At 36.9% G+C, this 21,895-nt stretch overlaps 1 protein-coding gene across 3 annotated transcripts in view; it reads left to right on the top strand.

Moving 5' to 3' along the window:
* ubr3 (ubiquitin protein ligase E3 component n-recognin 3) overlaps positions 1-21,895 on the top strand; it is an 80,470-nt gene that overhangs the window by 15,868 nt on the left and 42,707 nt on the right. For 2 of the 3 annotated variants that reach the window (XM_088930141.1, XM_088930140.1), the window contains exons 19-25: positions 2,422-2,518; positions 4,138-4,279; positions 4,699-4,803; positions 7,004-7,174; positions 8,633-8,665; positions 9,650-10,113; positions 13,241-13,329. In XM_088930141.1, the coding sequence (XP_088786267.1) occupies positions 2,422-2,518; positions 4,138-4,279; positions 4,699-4,803; positions 7,004-7,174; positions 8,633-8,665; positions 9,650-10,113; positions 13,241-13,329 (1,101 nt within the window). The remainder of the gene's footprint in view (positions 1-2,421; positions 2,519-4,137; positions 4,280-4,698; positions 4,804-7,003; positions 7,175-8,632; positions 8,666-9,649; positions 10,114-13,240; positions 13,330-21,895) is intronic. The other variant, XM_088930142.1, reaches the window with a different exon arrangement.

Below are 21,895 nucleotides of genomic sequence, written 5' to 3'. Positions count from 1 at the left end.
CTTTAAATTATAATAAAACCAGGATCTTTAAATTTCCAGTGTGCTACTTTCGAAATGTAATTACATTTCGAAAGTAGCAAGGGACTGCATTTGGTATTAGTTTAAAATTTACATATTCAATAACCAAATGGGAAGAATTGGTATCAATACAGAAATTATATTTCTGTAAAAACATGAAAAGATTAACAACTGTTAACAACCTTTAGCAGTAAATTTAAGGGTTAATTAAATTTCTTAATGCTAAGTGGTAATCATGCTGGAGTCTGAGACCTCTTTGTTGTAGTGTATATACTTGGTCATACCCAAGTGTCATTCCAGAGTCTTCATCTTGTTTTAAAAATATGATTAAAACAAACTCTGGCCCTCAGGTTAATACTTCGCTAACCCTAGCCTTAAATTGAACCTTTTCTCTAATCCTAATTCTATGTGTAAACCTGTCTTTACCTTTAAACCCACCCAAAGCCATAAAACTATTACTCTAACTCAAAGCAAGTCCTTAATCCTATCCTGACCGTACTTGGGGAGAAGGATAAAGGTAGGTCTCCGATTCAGTTTGGGACCAGTTAAAGAAATTGAGAAGACATCTGCAATATAAAACACAAGTTTGTAATGTTGATTAGGAGATGTCTTGGGTAGGGAAAGTCCAAAAAAGTGCTTACAATCCATTGCATTGCAGGATTTGAGCAAAATAGATCTTTAATTGGTTGATGAAATTGCTAATGAATTCAGTCAAATAGCTAAGCTGATTGTATCAAATATCTTAATTTGGAATCTGTTGCAAGCTGTTTGCCTTGCAAAAAGACATGTACGGTAATAAAACTGGTTATTTAAGATAAAATCTTAATTCTTTTAACCAATTAAAATAATTTAAATTTTGCATTTGACAAGAAATCATTTACTTGGAGTGTATTTATACTTAGGAATGCATATGGAAAGTGATTATCGGCATTTACATTATTTTTCAGCATGTGCCTGTGTGAAAACTAACAGTTTGTCACTGTTTCATTGTTTCATTTCCTCTAGTAGCCTGTAGATGGGGTTAAAGGTTTGCCTAAATTTTGCTCTGCCTACAATGAATCGTTTGTTCTTTGTCTTCGTGCTCCACCTTACAGCCCCTTTAGAGTAGGCAATGGACTCTTTCACATTAAACCAGTCTTCTGGTGCTGCCATTCATAGTCCTTTTCTTTATCTCCAACTGGAAATACCCAATTAACTCATCAGTGCAGCTGTGCTTAGTGTTTTCCATCCATCCAGCCATTTTCCAAACTCCTATATCCACTGATTTTGGACTTAAAGTTAGAATTGATGCCTCTTGGCTCCTGGGTTAGATTCTGGGCTACAAAACCTTCTGTGTTCTTGTCCAAATGGGATCTCTCCGATACCTCACATGCTTCAGCGATGTGCTGTGCTGGTTAATTGGTGTTCTGGATTGTCCTGTGTGGCAATGCATGTGTGGATACCTACTGGGGTGTGGTCCCTCCTTGCATTGTATCTGTATTTGCTGTGTATTTATATTAGTAAATGTTCCCATGTTAGGCTTTGGCTTGCCATAGCCTTTTAGCAATAAAATGGTAGCGGTGAATGGACAGCTTTTTATATATGGAAAAGAAAAGGAGATGGTGCATGTAAATTTGAGAAAGCCTTGTGCATGACCTGTTAATGGTATAAGTATTATTATAGTGTAATGTTCATACTGTATAACTAAGAAAGTTCTCTGGGGATGTCAGCAGGAATTATTCCTCTCTGTAATGTAAATTAGGTATTTCTAGGCTGACTTCCTTTCACAGTTTGCTTTGCAGTACACAAAATACCATCATAAAACTATAACTTTTTTTGTAAAAAGTTAAATCACAAACGGTAAATGGGCTGCGGTTAAATTAAAAAATCTGGTGCACCTTTTCATGGTTTATCTAAATAAACAATAATGATCTAATTGATTGACAGTTGTCAATTTAAATACAGTGGCTCCACTACTTTAGGTCAGACCACATCATCCACTAGCAGAAATCAAAATATGCTTAAACAATACAATAATTTTAAATGGTGAATGTTTTGTTGCGGTATTTTGTACTAATAAATTGTCTGTAACCCGATATTTCCTAATTCTTATGTCATCATATTTTCTAGAAACAAACTATAAAAATAACTTAACTAAAAAAGTGTTTATAAAAATAGTTTTCTTGTATGGTGAAAGATTTGCCTTAGTTTTTCATTCCTTAAATTGTGCAAAATTATATTGCATATTTTGATTTGTAGATTGCATTAGCTGTCCTTGATTTTCTCATTCTTACTTGTGCCACTAGAGGGCACACTACTGCCATATTTCAGTATTTCAATTCTGCTGAAGAAAAAGGTACAAAACACAATAAAATGTGACTGTTCTTTGCCATCTTTGCTTAATGATTTGGATTTATTTTCTAGCTGAAGTCTGGGAAAAAGAATTTGACCCCATCATGGTTATTCTCAGAACAGTTTACCGCAGAGATGTGCAGTCTGCAATGGACAGATATTCAGCATTGTAAGTGGTCAGCTGCAAGAGCATTCTGTGATGATGCAAAAAAAAAAGACTAAAATATGCTACTGCTTTGCATATCAACAATATGCTTGTAATTACTAAAATGTTTTTATGTATATAAAATACTTACAGAATGTTATCACTTGAATATCTATCACCTTATTCATTTATTTTTATTAAAGGTCAGTCTTTAATTTACAAGCGATAGATTTGGCATTGCAGATTCTAAAATTAAAACCATTTTCTAATTAAATTGAATCTATTGTACCTGAGAACACAAAGCATTTTTTTTCCCCACAAAGTGTTGTGGGAGTCTGGAACAAGCTCCCCAACCATATTGTAGAAGTTGATAGTCTGGCTGCTTTAACAAAATAACTGAATGAGATCCTTTCATCAATTAAGTACTAGTAAGCAAATGAGCATCACTTATTTGTAACTGTTCTCATATATTTGTGTTCTAAACTTCATGCAGATTTTTTAAAAGAAAGGTCGGTTTATGGCAAAGTGTTTTGTACGTTTCAATTTTTGCAAAGCAGTAGGTGAAAAATGTGGGGTTTTGCCCCATATGGTAACATGCCCAAAATAATGTGAGTTTTGCTCAGAGTAGAATCTTAATTTGCCCTTGGAAGTGTTTGCACATAGAGGTGAGACGATTGTGATATGGTTCGCTTCAATTAATGTAGTATAAACCACAATTCATATTTCAACCCTAACCCTAACAGACTCTTGGAAACCTCTCCATTACTGAATACATTTTAAAGACATCATGCCAAATATCTAAATTGAGGTGAAAACATAATATGATCTGAATTTCCTGAATAACATTATAATCTGTGACTTGGATAAAGGCATTGAAACCCTATGTGTGAGAAGTTCCTTCATTTTGTAGAATATTTGACTTCATTTTATAGTTCTGAAGTAATATGAAGTGTCTTGCTTTTAGAATTCCCTAAAGACCAGTTTTTCCCCTCCAGTATCTTAAACTGTTGTCAGAATTTAGCAAGGAAAATCCTAAACAGTGAAATTGGCAGTTTGAAACATTTCTTGTCAAGAATTGAAGCTTACTTTTTTTTAAGCCTAGGTTGTGACTGCTCACTTAAACTGCATTAACATACTGTTGGATTTGATGAATTACCTGTCAGCCTGACTAAATATTATGTAATTCCATTATTCAGGAACAATTTGATAGCAAATAGAGTGGACTAGTCCCTTGAGCCTTGGATGGTTTTTAACATTGGACAAAAAAATGTGCTTCTGGATAATTAGCCAAAAAATCTGTTGGTTTATTCAACTGTCAAAGTACTGTCAAAGAAATGTACCAGTATTTTGCAAACTCATACACTTACCCAAGTATTTTTCATGCATTGTTTTTTTTTGTGATTATTATTAATGAAAGACACATTTTAGAAAGCATAGCGTCTATTTTGATGTTTCAAAAGTGGTAGGAATCTTGCAGCTTATTGCGTTGGAAGACATGTTACTGTGGAATAGATACAGATACAGTAGAGATGCTAGAATTATAACCGAAAGCACAGCAGCAACTTTACTCTTTAAAAACCACACAAAGCTACCATGTAAGCTTAAAACATATATTGACGTTTTCCCCCTTTTTCCCCTGTCAGCTTGAAACAGTCTGGAATCTTTTCAGGAAATCCATGGCCTCCTTACAAAGAGAGAACACCTCTACATCCTTGTTACAAAGGCCTTATTCGGCTGTTGCACTGCAAAACGTTACACATCGTGCTCTTCACTCTGCTGTACAAGGTAACGTGTCCAGGAACCTGGCTTTGGATGTGAAAGCAAGCCCTTTCTTCAAAAAGTAGAATGCAATTAATTGGTCATTGTCCATTAATCTCTGTATTATTTAATGGCTTTAATATGAAATTAAAAAGGTGAGTTTCATTAGACATTGAAATAAAAAAATCAAAAATCTTTATTTTGTAGTAAAACAAACTTCCTTTTTGGTATGTTATGTCAGATGGGGAAACATTTTCAAAATTGCTAGTTATGGAAATAATGTACATACATATTACAAGATAAAATAGCTTATTAGTAATGGTAAATTTAACAAATGTTTTTTTTAAGTTAATGAAACAATAAGGTCAAGCAGAAATTGCAGCTGCTGGGTTTTTGGTAATTAAAAGAAAATACTTTAATTGCTTTTTTTAATTTGTGGTTTTCAGATCTCAGCAGACCATCCGAACATGTCAGAACATGTGCTTTGCATGGTGTTGTATTTGATTGAGCTGGGCCTTGATAACACGCTGCAGGAGGAGCACGAGGAAGAGGTAGGGGGTGTTGGGATGCACAATGCAGACCCGCTCTTTCAGAGATGGGCTTTCAATGGACAGTGATGTCAATTCGACCTTTTTTTACCATCTAAATAACAAGCTTTGTATAAAATATCTCAAGATGTTGACATGTAACATGTTTTAGCATCCTTTGTTTTAATCTGTGCTTTAAAGAACAACAATAAGGGACATGAGACCTTCTTTGTATAAAAGCTTTTACGTTGATTTTGGTGTGTCCATTAAAGACACTAATGCTTGCATCAAACCATGCACAGTATTTCACCTGGTGTTTCGACCTAGTAATTTAGTGCCCCAGACATTACAATTCACTGGAGAGCTCCTTATAAACCCAGTCCATTACGTTTAGATTTTTTTTTTTAATTTAGAGTGTTGAAATGTGTAAAATTACATTTTAAATTAGCTTGCATAAATAGCAGATTTTTTTTTCCTTTCTTTGCATTCTTCTGTCTGGGAAGAATGAAATTGCTTCATTTTGTGAATGCCCCAGTACCTGAGCATTAAAGATCTCTTTTATCAGCCTTTGTCTCCTCGGGCGCTGGTTGCAGGTGGCTGTGAGTGGCGATTTTGTAATTGAGCACACAGAGGCAGGTGCAGTCCCCAAGCTATTTTACCAATGGAGCCTGACAATGTCCTGCTCAGACAGGCTCTCCGAGCTAGTCCAATGAAATTGAACTGCACAGCCAATCAATTTTACTTCCTTCCTGCAGCCTTTGTTAATAGGTGCAGTCTTTTCAATTCTTACATAAGCAGCTTTGACTTTGTGATGTTGCAGGGTTCATTGAAAGATTGCATTATTGCATTGGCAGAAATTTCTTCACTTTAATCTAAGGAAGTACTTTTATTTACTTAAAGGAATAAAGCGTTCTTCTTTACTAGAGTATAACTTCAGTTACTCCAGTTAACGCCTGTAAATCTGAATTGGTGAAACATATATTCAATGTTTGTTATTGTTAGTATTATTCTGTGTTAGACTTAAGACTTTCTTAGAATAGGTTTTAATTTTTTAAGTTAAAAACCGGAATGATGTTTCTCTGAACATTCCATAGTGTTTCCTCATTTCACTTCATGTCTAAGTAAATGCCGTGAGAGTACATGATTAAATTTCAGACTTGATCATCACTGATGAGCCAATGCTCTTGACTGTAATGTGGAACTGTGGCATTGCTCTGAGCTTAACTGTTCAATTTAGAACAATAAGTGCTTACCTGTTAATCCTAAATTTCAGGTATGATAGGTTTTCAAATACATATATAACATATAAATATATGAGATTTACAAATGAGATGTAAATCAGTGAGAATTTGTAATCGGGAAAATAACAAAAGTTACAAGTGAGAGGAGACCATTTGACCCATCTAGCCTGTTAGTAGTTAATTGATCTAAGCGCCTCATTCAGATGGTTTTTTTTTTGAAAGAGGCTAAGGTATCTGCTTCAGGCAGTTATCTGGATGGGTAGCTTGTTCCATACTCCCACTACCCTTTGGGTTAAGAAGTGCCTCCTGTTCTTGGTGTTAGATGCACTTTTGTAAGTTTCCATTTGTGTCCCCTGGTTCGTGACTCACTGTTCTTTATGGAAAAGTCCACTGTGTTGACTTTCAGTGCCTTGGAGGCTTTTGGATGCTTTTATCAGGTCACTTCATAATCTCCTCTGTTCAAGACTAAATAAAGTTGTGTTTTTTTCAGCCTGTCAGTATAGGACATTGCATTAAACCCTCGAATGCACAGGTTGCTGTTCTCTGGTCTGATTCCAGAGCAGCAGTATCTTTTTTTGTAACATTGTGACCTATGAGGCCTGACTAATGCATTGTACAGTTTTAACAAAATGTTCCTTGATTTAAATTCTCCTTTTTGATTGCTTCTCAAGATAAAAGATAAAAATGATATGTCAACATAAACACCCATGTCCTTTTCATAAGTAGCCTCTTCTAATTCAGCGTTTCCCCAGTTATTAATACCTGAATGCAAAGCCCTCTGCTTGTACACACGAGTATAGAGGAGACACGTTTTACAAACATGCTTTCAAAATTGTAGAATATATAATGGCAGAAGTGGTACATTCAAATTCAAATCCGGGGGAAAAGGAGAGATGTCGTTCAAAACTCCCTCCCCAAAAAAGGTCAAGTACAGCATCTTGGAAAATGTTCTCATCACTGGCTTTCATTCTGGTTTCATTTAGGAGCCCTGCATTGAGGAGCACTGTCATGACAGCTGGTTCCCTGGCACTAACTTGGTATCCAACTTGAATCATGTCATCAACTACGTGAGAGTAAGGGTGCCAGAGACTGCCCCCGAAGTCAAGAGGGAGCCCCCCGCTAGCACAAGCTCTGACTCTTCTCTCTTTGCCCAGGTCAGTATAAGGACCTTCTTCTGAGTTCGGTACCCTTTTCATTTGGTCTTACAAATCAACATACATTTCCGTTGTTAGAAAAGGGGTTATCAACTCTTTTGGATAAATGTTATTTACTTTTCAAATCCTGATTGATAGAAAATTAATTGCTGGGGGGTGGCTCAGTGGGCTAGCATGGGGTTCAACACCTGGCCTGCTTGTATGTACTGTCTGTGCGGTGTTTGTATGTTCTCCCCATGTTCATGTGCGTTTCCTCCATGTGCTCTGATTTCCTCCCACAGTCCAAAAATGTACTGATTTATTAATTGGCTTCTAGGGAAATTGGCCCTGGTGTGTGTGTGTGTGTCTGTGTGTGTGCCCTGCGATGGACTGGCGTCCTGTCCAGGATGCGCCCCTGCCTTGCAGCCATTGCTTGCAGGGAAATGCAACCCTGAATTGGAAGAAGAAGCAGTTAGAAAATGGATGGATGGAATAATTGCCAGGATTTTTCATTCTATTGACCCTTTTCAGTAGTGCTTGCTTGTCTCTGTTGGAAACTGGTGGCAGCCGCTCAATCAATTTCTTGTCACACCTGCTTAGCTGTTGCCTTCTAGTCTGTGGCAGATGAAATTTCCTTGATTGCACTGCTAACTGTCCTCATTTCATTTCACAGGGAGCCCTCTATAGTTATAAAAAGCACAATACAATAGCTGCATATTCAAAGGAGTCTAGCATGAATGTCATGGTTATATTTAGAAAACAACCCAACATGATATGACTCATTGCTCACAGTGTAGTATGTACATGTTGTGCCATATAAGGATCAATGTAAGATGACAGATTAATTGAACTTGCATTTTTCACTTAACACCAAATAGATTCAGATTGCCATTAGAACTTCTATGTCCTTTACAAAATATGGACTGTCCATATTTGTCATAATGGCTTGGTAAGGAAGGTATTCACATGTAACAGTGGTCGACCCAGGTTTTATGCAGATCTCCTAGAATTGTTAGTGTTCATGAACATAATGCTGTGGATATTGAATTCCATAGAGAAAGATTTGGAGACAGTTTCAAAAGAGGTTAATAGATAAGTTTTCAATATCAAAATGTCTTGTCAATGAATACAAAAGGTAAACATCACATAGTTAATAAAAATGGAAGGTTACATGATTAAACCTAAACTTAGTTCAGTACCGACACTTTGATGCTCTGTACTTTAAATTCTGTCAAAGAGAAATTAAACTGAAAATGTTCTTTTTTAAGAACTAAACTAAGACCCAAACTAACAGTATTTTCTAATAGCAGCACTATTTTATTTTTTTACTTGGATACTTGATTCTTTTTTGTAAGATGCTTCAGATAAAACTCTAAACAGATATTGTACTCTGTTTTTTTTAATGTATGACTTTGACTCTGACAGAAAAGGTTATTATATTTTCCTTCAAGCGCTTAAATGTTTTCTTTTGACTCACAGACCTCCAGGCAAATGGCTGGCCCTCAGCGAGAGGTAGCTGTGCATGTGTCAGACTTTCAGCATAATTAATAGGGGCTGGAAATAAGCATGAAAGTACAGTTCTGTAATGGGATGACAGATTTTCTTGAAATATTCCCTTCAGCATCTTACCACGTGTGCCCTAAACAAAGTGAATTGTGTGTGTTATTGCATTTTTTGCTGCTTCAACATTGTATTACAGGATTGCCTTTTTCATTATAGTGTGGTCTTGTAAGCTTTCTGCTTCCTGAATGCTAAAACTAATTAAGTGTTAGGTATATTTCTGACCTTTAACAGCATGTCACAATGATTAATACTGCATTGAATTTGGTGATTGGAGGAATATTTTGATGCTGAGCTACCCAGTGGAGATATTTCAGAGGTGTAATTATTAAACCATTATGATACACATTTTTTTCTTTGTATTATTTTTAATCTTAACATTAGAATTTGAACGAAGGCTGCTGTGCTTGGTAATTAGTCATACCATTTTACAGTGCTGCCTCCCTTAATACATAAACACAATCTATGTGGTGGTCTGTATGTATCTAGTGGAAGTGGGACATACTTTGTCTGCACATCGTTTCTGAATGTCACCGAGAGTACATTTTCGGAGTCCCTCTGGTTATGTGCCCTTGTTTTTAGACTGCCACACTGAAGTGCCACCCTCATGATTCTCACTCATCCCGTGATTTGTCAGCGTCGTCTGGCTTGAAAAAAAACCCCTGTGAAACCTTGCAGCTATTATAGGGCCAAAAACATTTTTTCTTCTCACATATCAAGCAATCACTACATTATTTCATGCTGTTTTGTACGACATAGGGAGCAGATCTGTGTAATCAAGTCATTACATTATAATATACATAAGTACAAAGGTGATATAAAGGTAGTATAAGGTAATCCATTTTTGAGAAAACATTGAAAGAAACATGGTAGGGTGTAAAATTAGGACCCGCCTGAGAAAGAGCTCACTTTCCATTGTTTCTGTTTTTCCCCTAGACTCTGAGGACGGCTCAGGTTTTCAGCCTGGTGGCTGAGCGCAGGCGGAAGTTTCAGGAGATCATTAACCGCAGCAGTGGAGAGGCGAGCCAAGCTGTGCGCCCCAAATCATCATCAACAAAATGGATCCCCCCAGGCTCCACTCCGCAGCTTGTCACTGAGATTTTGGAGATCCGCGAAAGCATGCTGTCCCTGCTGATCAAACTGCACCACAAACTGTCAGCGAAACAAAACTCTTTCCACCCCCCCTGGCTGGATGACCCAGAGGCTTTTGTAAAGCTTGACTCCACAAAGTACACCCATGGTGATGGCATCACTGCAATTGAGCGCATCTTGACAAAAGCTGCAATCTGGAGTCGCCAGAATAAGCGCAGCATTCAGGAGATCTGCAGGAAGATTTCACCACCGGTTCCTCCTAAGAAAAACAGCCCAGTTGACAAAAAAACAATGGATAAGGAGGAGAGGTACGTGCTTCGTTGACCTGCTGCCGAGTTGGATCCAGGAAAGACCCTGGATAGTTACTGTGAAGTGTTCAAAAATAACATGGTGCAGACTGTAGGTGCACCATGATTCCAAGCAGTCCGTGCGAGTTCAATTAATCAGTTAATACTTCTTGAAGTGCACCATGAATGGCTGCACAAAGTTAGCATGGATAATCGGATTATTAGAATATTATCCGAATGCCATCACTTTCCAAAATTAACAATTACAAATATTTGTTTATTATACGTGCTGAATATTAAAACAGATGCAAGTTGTAGCTTCTTGCTTTGTAGTTGCTTCTTGAACTGTTGAGTCAGTTCAGTTGCAAAGTGGAGAGCAGTCATTCACAAATGTCCTGCTGAATGTGACGTGACCTCACTCTCTGGTGAAAGTCCAGTCTCGTGAAATTTAAGTCTCCCCTTTTTGTGCCGTAATGACAGTTTAGTGGATGTACAGTATGTAGCACTATGATGAACATTAAAAAAATCTATTTCTTGTACAAATAGCAGAAAGGTTTTCATATCTAGATACAGTGGAAGACATCTTTGTCATTGAGATGATTTGATGATCTTTTGCAATAACTCCCAACAACATGAAGAATGACATTTGATATTCCATAAACACATTTACTAATATCAGAGAATTTCTGACAGTCTAATAATGAAGATTAATCTAATCTGATACAGGAATGCTGCTCACGTGAGCTCGTCTCATTTCTTATTTTGTTTTCAAGTCCTGGTCTGTTGTAATGAAGATCGAATAGGCTATAAGCACTCAATGATGACCTATTTTTGGTTGACTCGACCTGCAGACAAAGACAAAGGTAGCATCTCCCACTAGATAGGCCGTTGCTATAGAAACTGCAATCCGGCAATGCAAGAGAATCAGAATCACTCGTGATATTTTTCAGGCTTAGTGTCTCTGCCTCTTAAGCTGTCAGTGAAAATTACTGAGCTGCACTGGACCTGTCAGACTTTGTTTATGTCTTCTTATTAGGGGTCTCTATTTACAGTCAAGCCTGGTTTATCTGAGCCATAGCCAGGGCCAAAGAGAGAGACGTCTGGAAAACAAGAGCTGCGAAAAGCCAAGAGGCGAGGCTCTCTTCAAACCGATAATACTTTTAGTCATGTGCCATTTTGCTTGTATTGGGTTTCTCAAAATATGATTAAACCTACATTTTGGCTTGTCTTTCGAACATAGTTTTGTACTTGCACTTAAGCTGATATTTTCTAAGTGTTTTATCTTTTCTAAATTAAAATTTATTTTAATACTACTAAAATCACTTCCCTATCCTTCCTAGTGTACTACATTAAAAAAACAACAAAGTCCATTCTGTTTTAAATACATTTGTCTCTGGCCTAAGAGGCTGAAGAAAATCATTTAAATTCCTGCATTTCTAAGTGCACAAATGAAAATGAAGCAAGAACATTTTAGTAGTTAGGAAATGGCTAGGTGGAAGACAAATTTTACATAAATAATAGCACACCATTTTCAGTGATATTTTTGTTGAATTCTATACATTTCCAATTTACATGAGCATATGAGAAGCTAATCATTTCACTGCAGCTGACACAGGGCATTCAATTTTCAGAGCAGGCTGAAATAGCTCATTTTTTAAATGCTGTCTTTTCTCCTGATCTGAGCAGTCTTTCTTACAAGGGTCTCTTACCCACTGTGTTGTTACCATGGAGATGCATTTCTGGGTTAACACTTTCATCATAATGGGCTTCATTTGAGGAAATCTAACTTAACCAAAAATGAGCACACCTGGTCATCAACATTTTTACATAAGTGTTCAAAGAAAAAATAGGTCTGTTTTATCTTAAACGTTTCCTACTTTAAAAATCCCACTTCCTGAAGTATGTTCTATAGGTAAGATGAAAGTAATAAAATTACAAATATTCCTCAGATCACTTGCAGATGAGGAGATACACTGCTGACAAAATGCTTGAGCCCTCCCAGTTCCATACTGTATGTGTATACTTGTATATTTTAGTTTAAAAATGTTAGGAGATTTTCCTGAAAGTCTTAATAGATGAAGTTAATGTATATTACAAAGCCGCAAGGTCTATTTGTATTGTTTAACAAAATGGTCGAGCAGTTAATATCCATATGTGAATAAGTATGTGAACCCTTAGATTCAGATACTGGTGGCACTTTCTTGAGTAGCCATGACTTCAGCTAGACATTTCCAGTTACTATTTATCAGTCTCTCGAATTGACTTCTATGAATTTTGGCCTCAGTCTTCGTTACAGAACTGTCAGAATAATGTGAGAGTTTTCGTCTATGAACAGCTTGCATCAGGTCTTTCCATAACATTGCAGTGGGGTTTAGGTCTGGATTTGTAGCCAATCCAAAACATGAAATTTCTTCTACAGACAGCGTGTTGTAGGTCTGCTTATATGCATAAATTGTTGTTTTGCTGCACGACCCACTTTTGGCTCAGCTTCAGCTGATGATCGGATGACCTGAAATCCTTCTCCCGAATTTGCTGACACAATGTGGAATTCATGGTTCCATCTTTGATGACAAGCCATCCGGGTCCTGGGGCAGTAAAGCAGCCACAGACCACGATAATCCCACCACCGTGTTTGACACTGGGGTGTCGTTCTTCCGTTGGAAATCAGTGTGTGATTTTTGCCACACATAATGTTTCTCCTTGTGGTCAAATAGTTCGATATTAGATTCACTCATAGAGAGAACATTCTTCAGGTATTCTCCCGGTCTTGTAGATCACCCACGTGTGATTTAGCAAACTTGAGACAGGTGGTTATTTGGTTTCTAGAGAATGATGGTTTCTTCCTGGCTATCCTCCTATGAAAACCACTCTCATTCAAACTTTCTCAGTGGTTGATACACAGCCATTGACATTAGCCACAGTAGGAGAGGCCTGCAGATCCTTAGTAGCTCTAGAGGTCTTTGGGTATTATTTTAAAGCAAAAACAAATCAGAAACAGTCCCTAGGGATTTTAAAACAAGTTCTGAAGTTGAAGTATCCATGTATTATGAGCTAAATTGAAAATTACTGTAACGGTTATCAATCAATACAAGTCTGCTTAATACTGAGTCTTTTTTTCTAATGTAAACCTTTCTTTTTTGCTGTGTAGACGGCAGAAGGCCAGAGAGAGACAACAGAAGTTACTTGCTGAATTTGCTTCCCGACAGAAGAGTTTTATGGAAACTGCTATGGATGTTGGTAAGTGAGAGCTTATGTTTTTGGAAGTCCTGACTTTCCTGTAGTACTTATTTTTGTTTGAAAAGGGTGAACAAGACTTCTTTATAATGTTCTCTATTTAAGACTTTTAAGGTTAATGTCTTTTAGCCAGTCAGTTTAATGCCCAGGAATATATCCGATTGCTGTTCTCTGAAATTATTACAAGACAGCAATGTATTTTTGTAAATTGCTCACCAAAATTGTTGAAAATAGTCTAAATCATTTTTACTAATGCGCTGTCAATTTTATTAGCAACCTGCTTAATTTAAATTCTGTACATTTAACTATACAGTATATCAGTATACCGTATACTGAAATACAGTACAGTATATCCTAACATTGCCTATTTTTATTGCTTGCCATGTTGTCTAAAATGTATAAATGTCACTATAAACACCTTAGTCTTTTTCATATCTAGCTTCTTCAAGCTCCGTGTTCCCCATGTCTTTTTTTGTACTTTTTACTTCCTGCATGTAATACACCGCTTTTGTCTACCTTAATCATCACTCGCAAGGTGTTTGCCCAGTCCTGAATTTCTTTGCAACGTATCCATTAGTAGGGTTTGCTGATCTTATGGAATTCTTTCTAAGTGTTTTTTGGTATCATGCGTAAACTTCTCTCTTACTCTCACTTTCACTCTACATCACAATGTATATCTATGTATATATAGATCCCAACATAGATCGCTGTTGTACTCCACAAACTGGATCTCCCAGATTGGTGCATGTAATGTTTTTGATCCCTTATCCATAATGAGGAACTTTATCGAAACCCTTAAAAAAAATCTGAATATACTGTATTGTATGCTCTGTGTTTCTATTAATGCTTTTTCTTATTCAATGATCTGTAATAAGTTGGTTAGGCAAGACCTAGCTCTTTCCCAAATCCATGTTGACAATTCCTTAGTACCTGCTTTCCATAAAAAAGATCCCTTAATGTAGTTCCAATTGTTTCCATATACGTACATAATTACTAAGTTCTGTTTTGGAATTGATGGACACTGCATTATCAATTCTCCAGCCCATGGGTGCTACCCCTGTCTTAAGCAAGTGATGGAAGAGTGCAGCCGGTAGCTTCAGATTTGGTCGTCTCTAGTGCTTCAGTTACCTGAAAGACTTTTCCCTCTTCTATGCTGATACTTGATTGTTGACTCCTTAGTGAATATGTACTAGTTTAGCAGGGTATCAACTCAAAGTCTCTGCAGGCAAATTAGTTCTTAAGTTAGTTAAGCAAGACCTGCAACTTCCAAGTACAGCCTAGGATAGTTTTTCTACAGTACATAGATGGCCCTCTAGTTCTTATCGATTGTTTTACTTTACGTGTAGCAGAAGTGAGATTTAATGTCTGTGATTTTGTGGTTCTGTTTCATATTCCCTTTTTATGGACAGACATTTGCAATTTTTCAGTCGGTAGATGCAATCCTTGTCTTGAGTGACTGTTGGAAGAGGTTTGTTGATGGCTTATGGATGTGAAAATAATCTCAGATTTCCTTAAGTACAACCCGTAGAAAGACATCAGGCCTCAGAGATTTATCTTCAGTGCTTCAAGTACCTGTAGTACTTCTGCCTTTTCTATGCTAATACTATTTATTACAGAATTTGTACTTCCTCAGCCCGTGGTATACTGTATTATTGATTTCTTCACCAGTAAACATCTGAGTGAAATATTAATTTAATACATCAATCATTTCCATTTCATCAACTAGAAGTTTCCCCATAATTATCCAAGACCGATTTGATTTAATTCTTTACTGTATTTTTTGTTGTAATACTGGATAAAAAGGTACTCTATTGCATTGTTTCCTTTCTAGCTCTCTCATATCTTTAGAATGTAATTTTCCACCCGGGCTTGGAGTTTGTTATACTCCTTTGTTTTAACTGCACCCTGTTTTTTAGATCTTTCCTAAAGTGCTTTCTTTATCCTTATATCTGTTTGAACTGATTTTAAAGCCGTTTGGGCCACTACATCCTAGCCTTTGATTTACTTTGGGGACAAATCTTTATACTGTTTCTGTCCATACTTTACCATTTCCATATCTATCCTTGAATGGAAGCCATCTCGTTCAACTTCTCTTTAGGCCTATTTTCCGTCCTTCCTAGTTTGCTTTCTGGAATATGTTTCTGTCTTGGATTGTTTTCCGTCACTGCTCTTAAATTAAAAAGATTGAACTCGCCATTTAACCAATGGCTTGATTTGAACTTTTCCACACTCAGGTCCTGGTTTCAGAAATAAGATATGTGTATTATTTCCAAGAAATGTAATAAACAGAGCTCTGTCAACTTAGTTTAGTCTTGCTTCTCAGTTGCCTAAATAACTCCTAATTGATTGTAAATTAATGATCTGCAGAAACAGGTGAGAATGGCATTGGCAAACATTCCTCTAATGAGTGTTTGAAATGGTACTAATGAGAGCATTTCAGAAACCCAGCATCTGGTACAGAGTTCATTTTCATTTCCCACCCTTTCCTAGCTCTCCATGTAAAAGCAGAAACTGTATAAATAAAACAAATTCAGCTTATTGGACCTCTTTTTGAGTGAAGATAGACCTGATCTTGTGAAAGCCAGAAGAGAAGAAGGTATTTTAGGACCAGGATTGGAAAACACTGGAATACAGTGTAGATTTGTTCTTACTGAGGTTTTTTTATTTATTCCAGTTGAACAAAGTGCTGACAGCACTGGTGTAAAAACATAAAAGGCTACTGGTATTTTCTGTTGTATAAAGTTTTTTTTGTGCGCAGTTTCATTCCAAGTTTCATTAATAATCTTTATATAGGAGCTTTCATGGAACATCATCTCATCTCATCTCATCATCAATCAAAAGAGATGGCTACTGACTAACAAGATCTGATACGGACTGGGAGATCATTCCACAGTCTCGCAGCAACAAAATAGAAAACGCCGTCTCCCAGGATCTCTGAGTATTAGGAGCCTGATACTGGGAACAGGAATAAGGCCAGAATCTAAAGAGAGCTCAAACCATGTGTAGGGTGTCGGCGGTGCACTGATATAGCAAAAAAAACAAGGAGAGCCAGCTAAATGAGGTGATATGTGCTCATGTTCCCGGGTTCCTCATCTGAGAAGCTGCACTGATTCCAGGGCTTACTTTACCATTGCAAAAGCAAGGTTTACAGAATGGATAAAGCAGATCAATCAGCAATTTCCGATTAATGTCTGGTTTAATCATCAACATAGAAATGCAAGCTGATATCATACCTGTGAAGAATCTGACCTAATGGTAACACAGACACTAAAAATCGTGCCAAGAGCAGTGCCCTGTAGGATATCGGATGTGTCCAGCTTAGTTGAGGAGGTATAATGACAATTTCACCAAATTGATTTCTAACAGAAAAGAATCAAACCTAACAAAGCAGCAATACCAGCATCGCTCTCCATTCATTCCTGTTCAACAAGATGGTATGATCAACATTTCCAACATCAGCACTGAATCCTGCCACAAACAGACTGCAGACAACTGTAGATCATTACTAACAAGAGCTGATTCTGTACTATGCATTGATTTAAATCCAGACTGCAAAATGCTCATACAGCGTTTTTGCAGATAAGTGAGCTTGTAAGTGAACAGCAGCAGCCAATTCTAGAACCATTAAACTACATTAACATAAATGCTTTTTAAGAAGACAGATTCCCTGAATCCTGGGTACCCATGAATCATTGTTCAGTTATACGGTAATTTAAAACCAAAAAAGGTCTGAAATGTATTTGGACTTTAAAGTGCTTATCAGTGATCCTCTGTAAAGTAGTTTAGGTGACTTTAAATTGTTAATACTTAATAAACTCAGTGCTTTATTGAGTACTTCATTTTCATTGAAGATTTGATGTGTGAAGCTGTACATTCATTGTCCACAAATAAACAAGAAACTAGTGTAAGATCAGTTGAATAGGTGAATATATTGGCAATTTTTCAGTTCTTTAGTGAATAGATTGCTTAGGATGAGTTGTCAACCCAAGTACCTTACCACTTGGTTATACTGTAAAAGCGTAGGAGTGCTATCCACAGTCTCCTGGCTGTTTACCACTCTGGTTTGTACGATTTGGCCTTCGTAAGGTTCAAAGTAAATTTAATTGGTGAAGCAGGTTCCTGCTCTGTGTGATTTGCTGTCAAGTGGGGCTGCTGGTACACAATAACTGCTACTAGTCAACCACGTGGTCACGTTGGCTTAAGTGCTAGATGAAGTAGGTTGGTCTACTTTTATATGTTAAGTATCTTGATATTCTTTTTGATAACGAGCACTATATAAATGAAAGGATTATTTAATTTGCCTGTATCTGAAATGTCCACCTGATGGTGCTATAGCATTGAAATAAATTGCCACTGACAGCCTTTTATTCACACTATGCCTGATCGCACATGCTGGGCAAAGTGCCCACATGCCTATCAGATTTATTTTGCACTGACTTGGCAGTTTGCTCAGTTTGTCCACAATCAAAAAAATAAGGACCTGTGACTTTCAATGAGGTGGTATCATCACAAACATACCAGTTAAATAAGTTCAGACTTACGGGATGACCTGCATCTCCTGTTGTCAATTTTTTAACGTTCAGAAATGAATGTTGCTCCTGTAACCGTATTAGCATTTATATTAAATAAAACCACATTCTCTCAATAAAAGAACCTTTTGGAAGTGCAATTATTAGGCTAACACCGGTGATTACATATCAGCCAATAATTCCCATTCAGCTTGAGAAGATGTCTATTGATAATGCACTTAAAGAATGTGGTGGTTAAAAAGGGCTGAGAATGGCTGGTAATAAAGATTTTATCGGAATTCTAAGCTATTTTATTTACAGAATTGCCCAGTTTGTTTGCAGAAACATGTTGCTTCAGCCCATAGGCAGATGTAATAGAATCTGAAGGCATTTAATGATACTCCACTTGGTTGTTTTTTTTTGTAATGCTGAATGTATCAAGTGATTATAATGCAACTGGTTTTGTGCTTAGAGTGCAGGGTGAACATGATTTAGTACGCAGTGCGGTTGCAGTGAGGAACAATGCAGCGTTTTCCCATGTTGTGTACTGACATAACTCTTCACTAAACAGCCACACTTCTCATCCGGGCACCATGAACTCAGAGTGAGTCCTTGAAGGGAAAGTACTCTAGGCAAAAAAAAAAGAAAATGTGATTTTTTTAACGCAAGGTGACACGAGCTTCCTCACTCCTTTCATCTCTAGAACCCTGTTAGGAGAAGAAATTAGTTTCAAGTGGTCTTCTGGGAGTGTGCATGCTGGGTCAGGGCAAATGATATCAAACTGCTAATAGCTGGTTAGACTCTGAGGGACCTCCTTGACACATAGTGGTTAGTAAATGAAAAATGTTGTCCACAATTAGAAACTTAAAGCTATGTTCAGCAGTATTCTGGCATGCTAATAGAGAAGAGAATCTCTGTGGCATCTGGCTTGCTAACAGGGGATCCAGTTTCATGCCTTCATAAGCCTGACAGAAAGCTTGGTGACAGAAAGGAACCTGAGTTGCTTAGATGTTACAAATTTCATTGTAGCAACCAGGTGAAACGTATTTTATTAAACAAGCAGCACTTTGAAAATCACATCTTCTATTTGAAGCAAGAGGGTAGGTAAGATGCAACTATATGTGCATAAGAGCTAATTATGAGAGCTAGCGGATTGTCTAGACTTATTTTCTTTCAAATATCAGCAACTGAGATTTAATGTCATTTTTAACATCCCAGCATCACAGAGTTCTGGTGTCTTGACTGTCATATGCTGTGGGCTGTGACTTGTTTCTGGCTCATCCTGCCATGCAGTTAGCTTCTGTGTGCAGCGTGTTGGCCATCTAATCAGAATAAAAAGTGATCACCGAGTTTTCAGTAGGCTACAGTTGTGTTCAAGGTTGAATCAGATGTTGCAGAGGGTGCCAACTAGGCAAAGTGGTGAAATAGGAGAGCGCTTGAGCATCTGTTCAGCCATTCATTTCCCTGTGTGAAATGGTAGAAGCGAGTCACAAGGAGGGGAAGCTGAAACAAAATGAGTCAAATCCCATTTGGACGCATTGCATTACACTGTACAGTACGTACGTAACCAAATCCACTCCTCCTTTTAATCTGATCTTTCATGATACAGAGAACAGATTTTTTTATCTCAAATTATTTCCCAAAATTGCTTGTGGAATTTGCTGCGATTTTGTTTTTCAGTTTTCTTTTCCTCTGTTTGAAATACGCACATGGATTACTATCACTTATGTTTTAGAGGGAAATGTGTTTACGACGTGGCAAATGAACGCATCTCACATCGTATCATACCTCTTACTTGATTGACAAAAACACAAGAGATTTAAGTACAGAAAAGATCATTAGATCCCACTATTCACTATAAATTGCAGTAATACAATAATTGCAGTCTAAATGCCTGGATATCCTCATTTATTTTTTTAATCTTGGCCATTATACAGAAATTTAAAAATAAAACAGATAAATTCTAGAATCTCTGATGGTGTTAATTAATTAGAAATGTCTAACAAACAAATGCTTGAAAGAAAATGGATTTGTTTCCATAATGTCTGTAACCTGAAAAAATTAAAAGCTATTAAAAGAGTAGGTTCCCAGATTAACTGCATTAAAGTTTGTTTTTTGTCCCCTTTAATTTGACTTTTTTATTGGTATGAATTCATTCAAGATTGTGTAGCATTCATGATTAGAATTCTAAATACCTGAAAAGAGCAAATTAAAAGTGAATACAATAAAATAATTGATGACCTTGTCTTTGAATGACATACCCCCTGCTGATGGTTTCCTTCAGAAGCTGAACTGGCTTTATGGTGTTCTGAGAAGTTGAAAGTCTCTCTGTATTTCACTAAGATTAAAAGTGGTGCCAAAGTACTTTGAAAGCTGGGTTTTTAGATTTTTGCAAGGCAGGGAATTAATGTAAATTATTCTGATTTGATGTTCTCTTGTCACAGATGCAAGAGGAAATGTTGAACTTCAAAGATGGTGTCTGCAGATGATAGTACTGTCTCTGTGTTTACACTATCCAGTTGTCATTGAAATGCCAGATGCCACTGTGAGGTTGAATCGCATGTTTGTGTAAATGAAAATAATTTCTGTTTTACCCAAGGTTTTTGGCAGGCGGTAATCTTATTAAGGTTTACAAATGAGACTAGTTTGTAAATAAGGTTTACAAACTGGGCCATTTAGTAGGTAGTAGCTAATTGATCCAGGGACCTTAACCTGTCATTTGTTTTGTATTTTCTTAGCTGGGTAATTTATTCCATACTCCTACACCTCTTTGATTAAGAAAGTGCTGCCTGTTCTCAGTATTAAATGTACTTTCACACTTTCCACTTGTGTCCGCTTCATAACAAATGAAATTTTTGTTGTGATAATCCAGTTGCAGAAGTAACCCAGCTGTTTTTCTTGAATTTGTAGTGGGTACATATGGTGTGTATATATATGTACAACAAAAGTGCAAATATTAGATGGAAAATTTAGCAGGGAAACATAACATAACCCAAGACTAGAAAGTACAGGAAATGTTTAACAATGAAGAACCATAATGTATGAACGTAACAGACGGTTTCGTCTACTTTCAACAGAATTGTACAGCAACAGCCAGGTCCTTGTTATTGGGCCGTTCCCATTCCATGTTTTTAGTCACTGCAGTGTGTGATACAGCAGTAACTTACCGCCTGGAGCAAAAGCTGTTACATTGACTTCCTAATGAAAAATGTTTTTATTGCCTTTTGAAGAACAACCTCCCTGGCAGACCATATGTGACCTTAAACAATAAATCAATTTGAGCTTTTGCTGGCATTTTTTTCGATATTTTTGAAATTGAGCAAGGCCTTCAGCGTTTAAATCTAATTTTAAAAATAATTAATATTGGACCAACATGTCAATCAATAAGAAATTCAGATTAATTAGATTTCATGCAATAAACCAGGAATTTGAATCAGGAGAATGTTTTATGTCAAAGCCCTTCCCCCCCATGCAATGTGCTGTACACAGTGACTTGATTAGCTTTCACAGATCTGAAGTTAACAAAGGTTGTGCATGTTCTAATACAACTTCTTGCCCTGACAGTGTCCTCAGAAAGTACATAGTCCTACAGCATGTTGCTTTGCCTGACCCTTATGGGTAGTAATCTTTCCTTGGTGCGAAACCAGAATGCTCATCTTCTTAGATAGACAACACTAACCTTTTAAACACTTGTTTTGTTCTTTCTCTGGTAGTGGATCGTTGTGCAGCTTTAATATAATGCTGCTACAGCTTACACAGTGTATTTCCATACTCTCATACAGCATAAGGATTTTTTTCCTTGTGTGTAAAAATGCAGAGGCACTAAAGGTCTAGTTAAGTTATATTTATTTGTCCCAGATGTTTTTTATGAGTGTTCCAAAGCTTTAGGTTCTATTTTGGTACAAATAAGACATTATAGATGGCAAACCACCAGTCGCATCGTATTAAAATGTTCTTTTGTCCTCAGTGGACCATGTTATTGATGGGATTCAGAAGTTAGAATGGTTTACAGATTAAAAGGAGAATAACAAATTAACCATGGTTAATTAATTCACTTGTGT

The sequence above is a fragment of the Atractosteus spatula genome, chromosome 13, assembly GCF_055471065.1.
Source record: "Atractosteus spatula isolate fAtrSpa1 chromosome 13, fAtrSpa1.hap1, whole genome shotgun sequence".
In the NCBI taxonomy this organism is placed as follows: domain Eukaryota; kingdom Metazoa; phylum Chordata; class Actinopteri; order Semionotiformes; family Lepisosteidae; genus Atractosteus; species Atractosteus spatula.
This window is presented reverse-complemented; position numbering and strand designations above follow the sequence as displayed.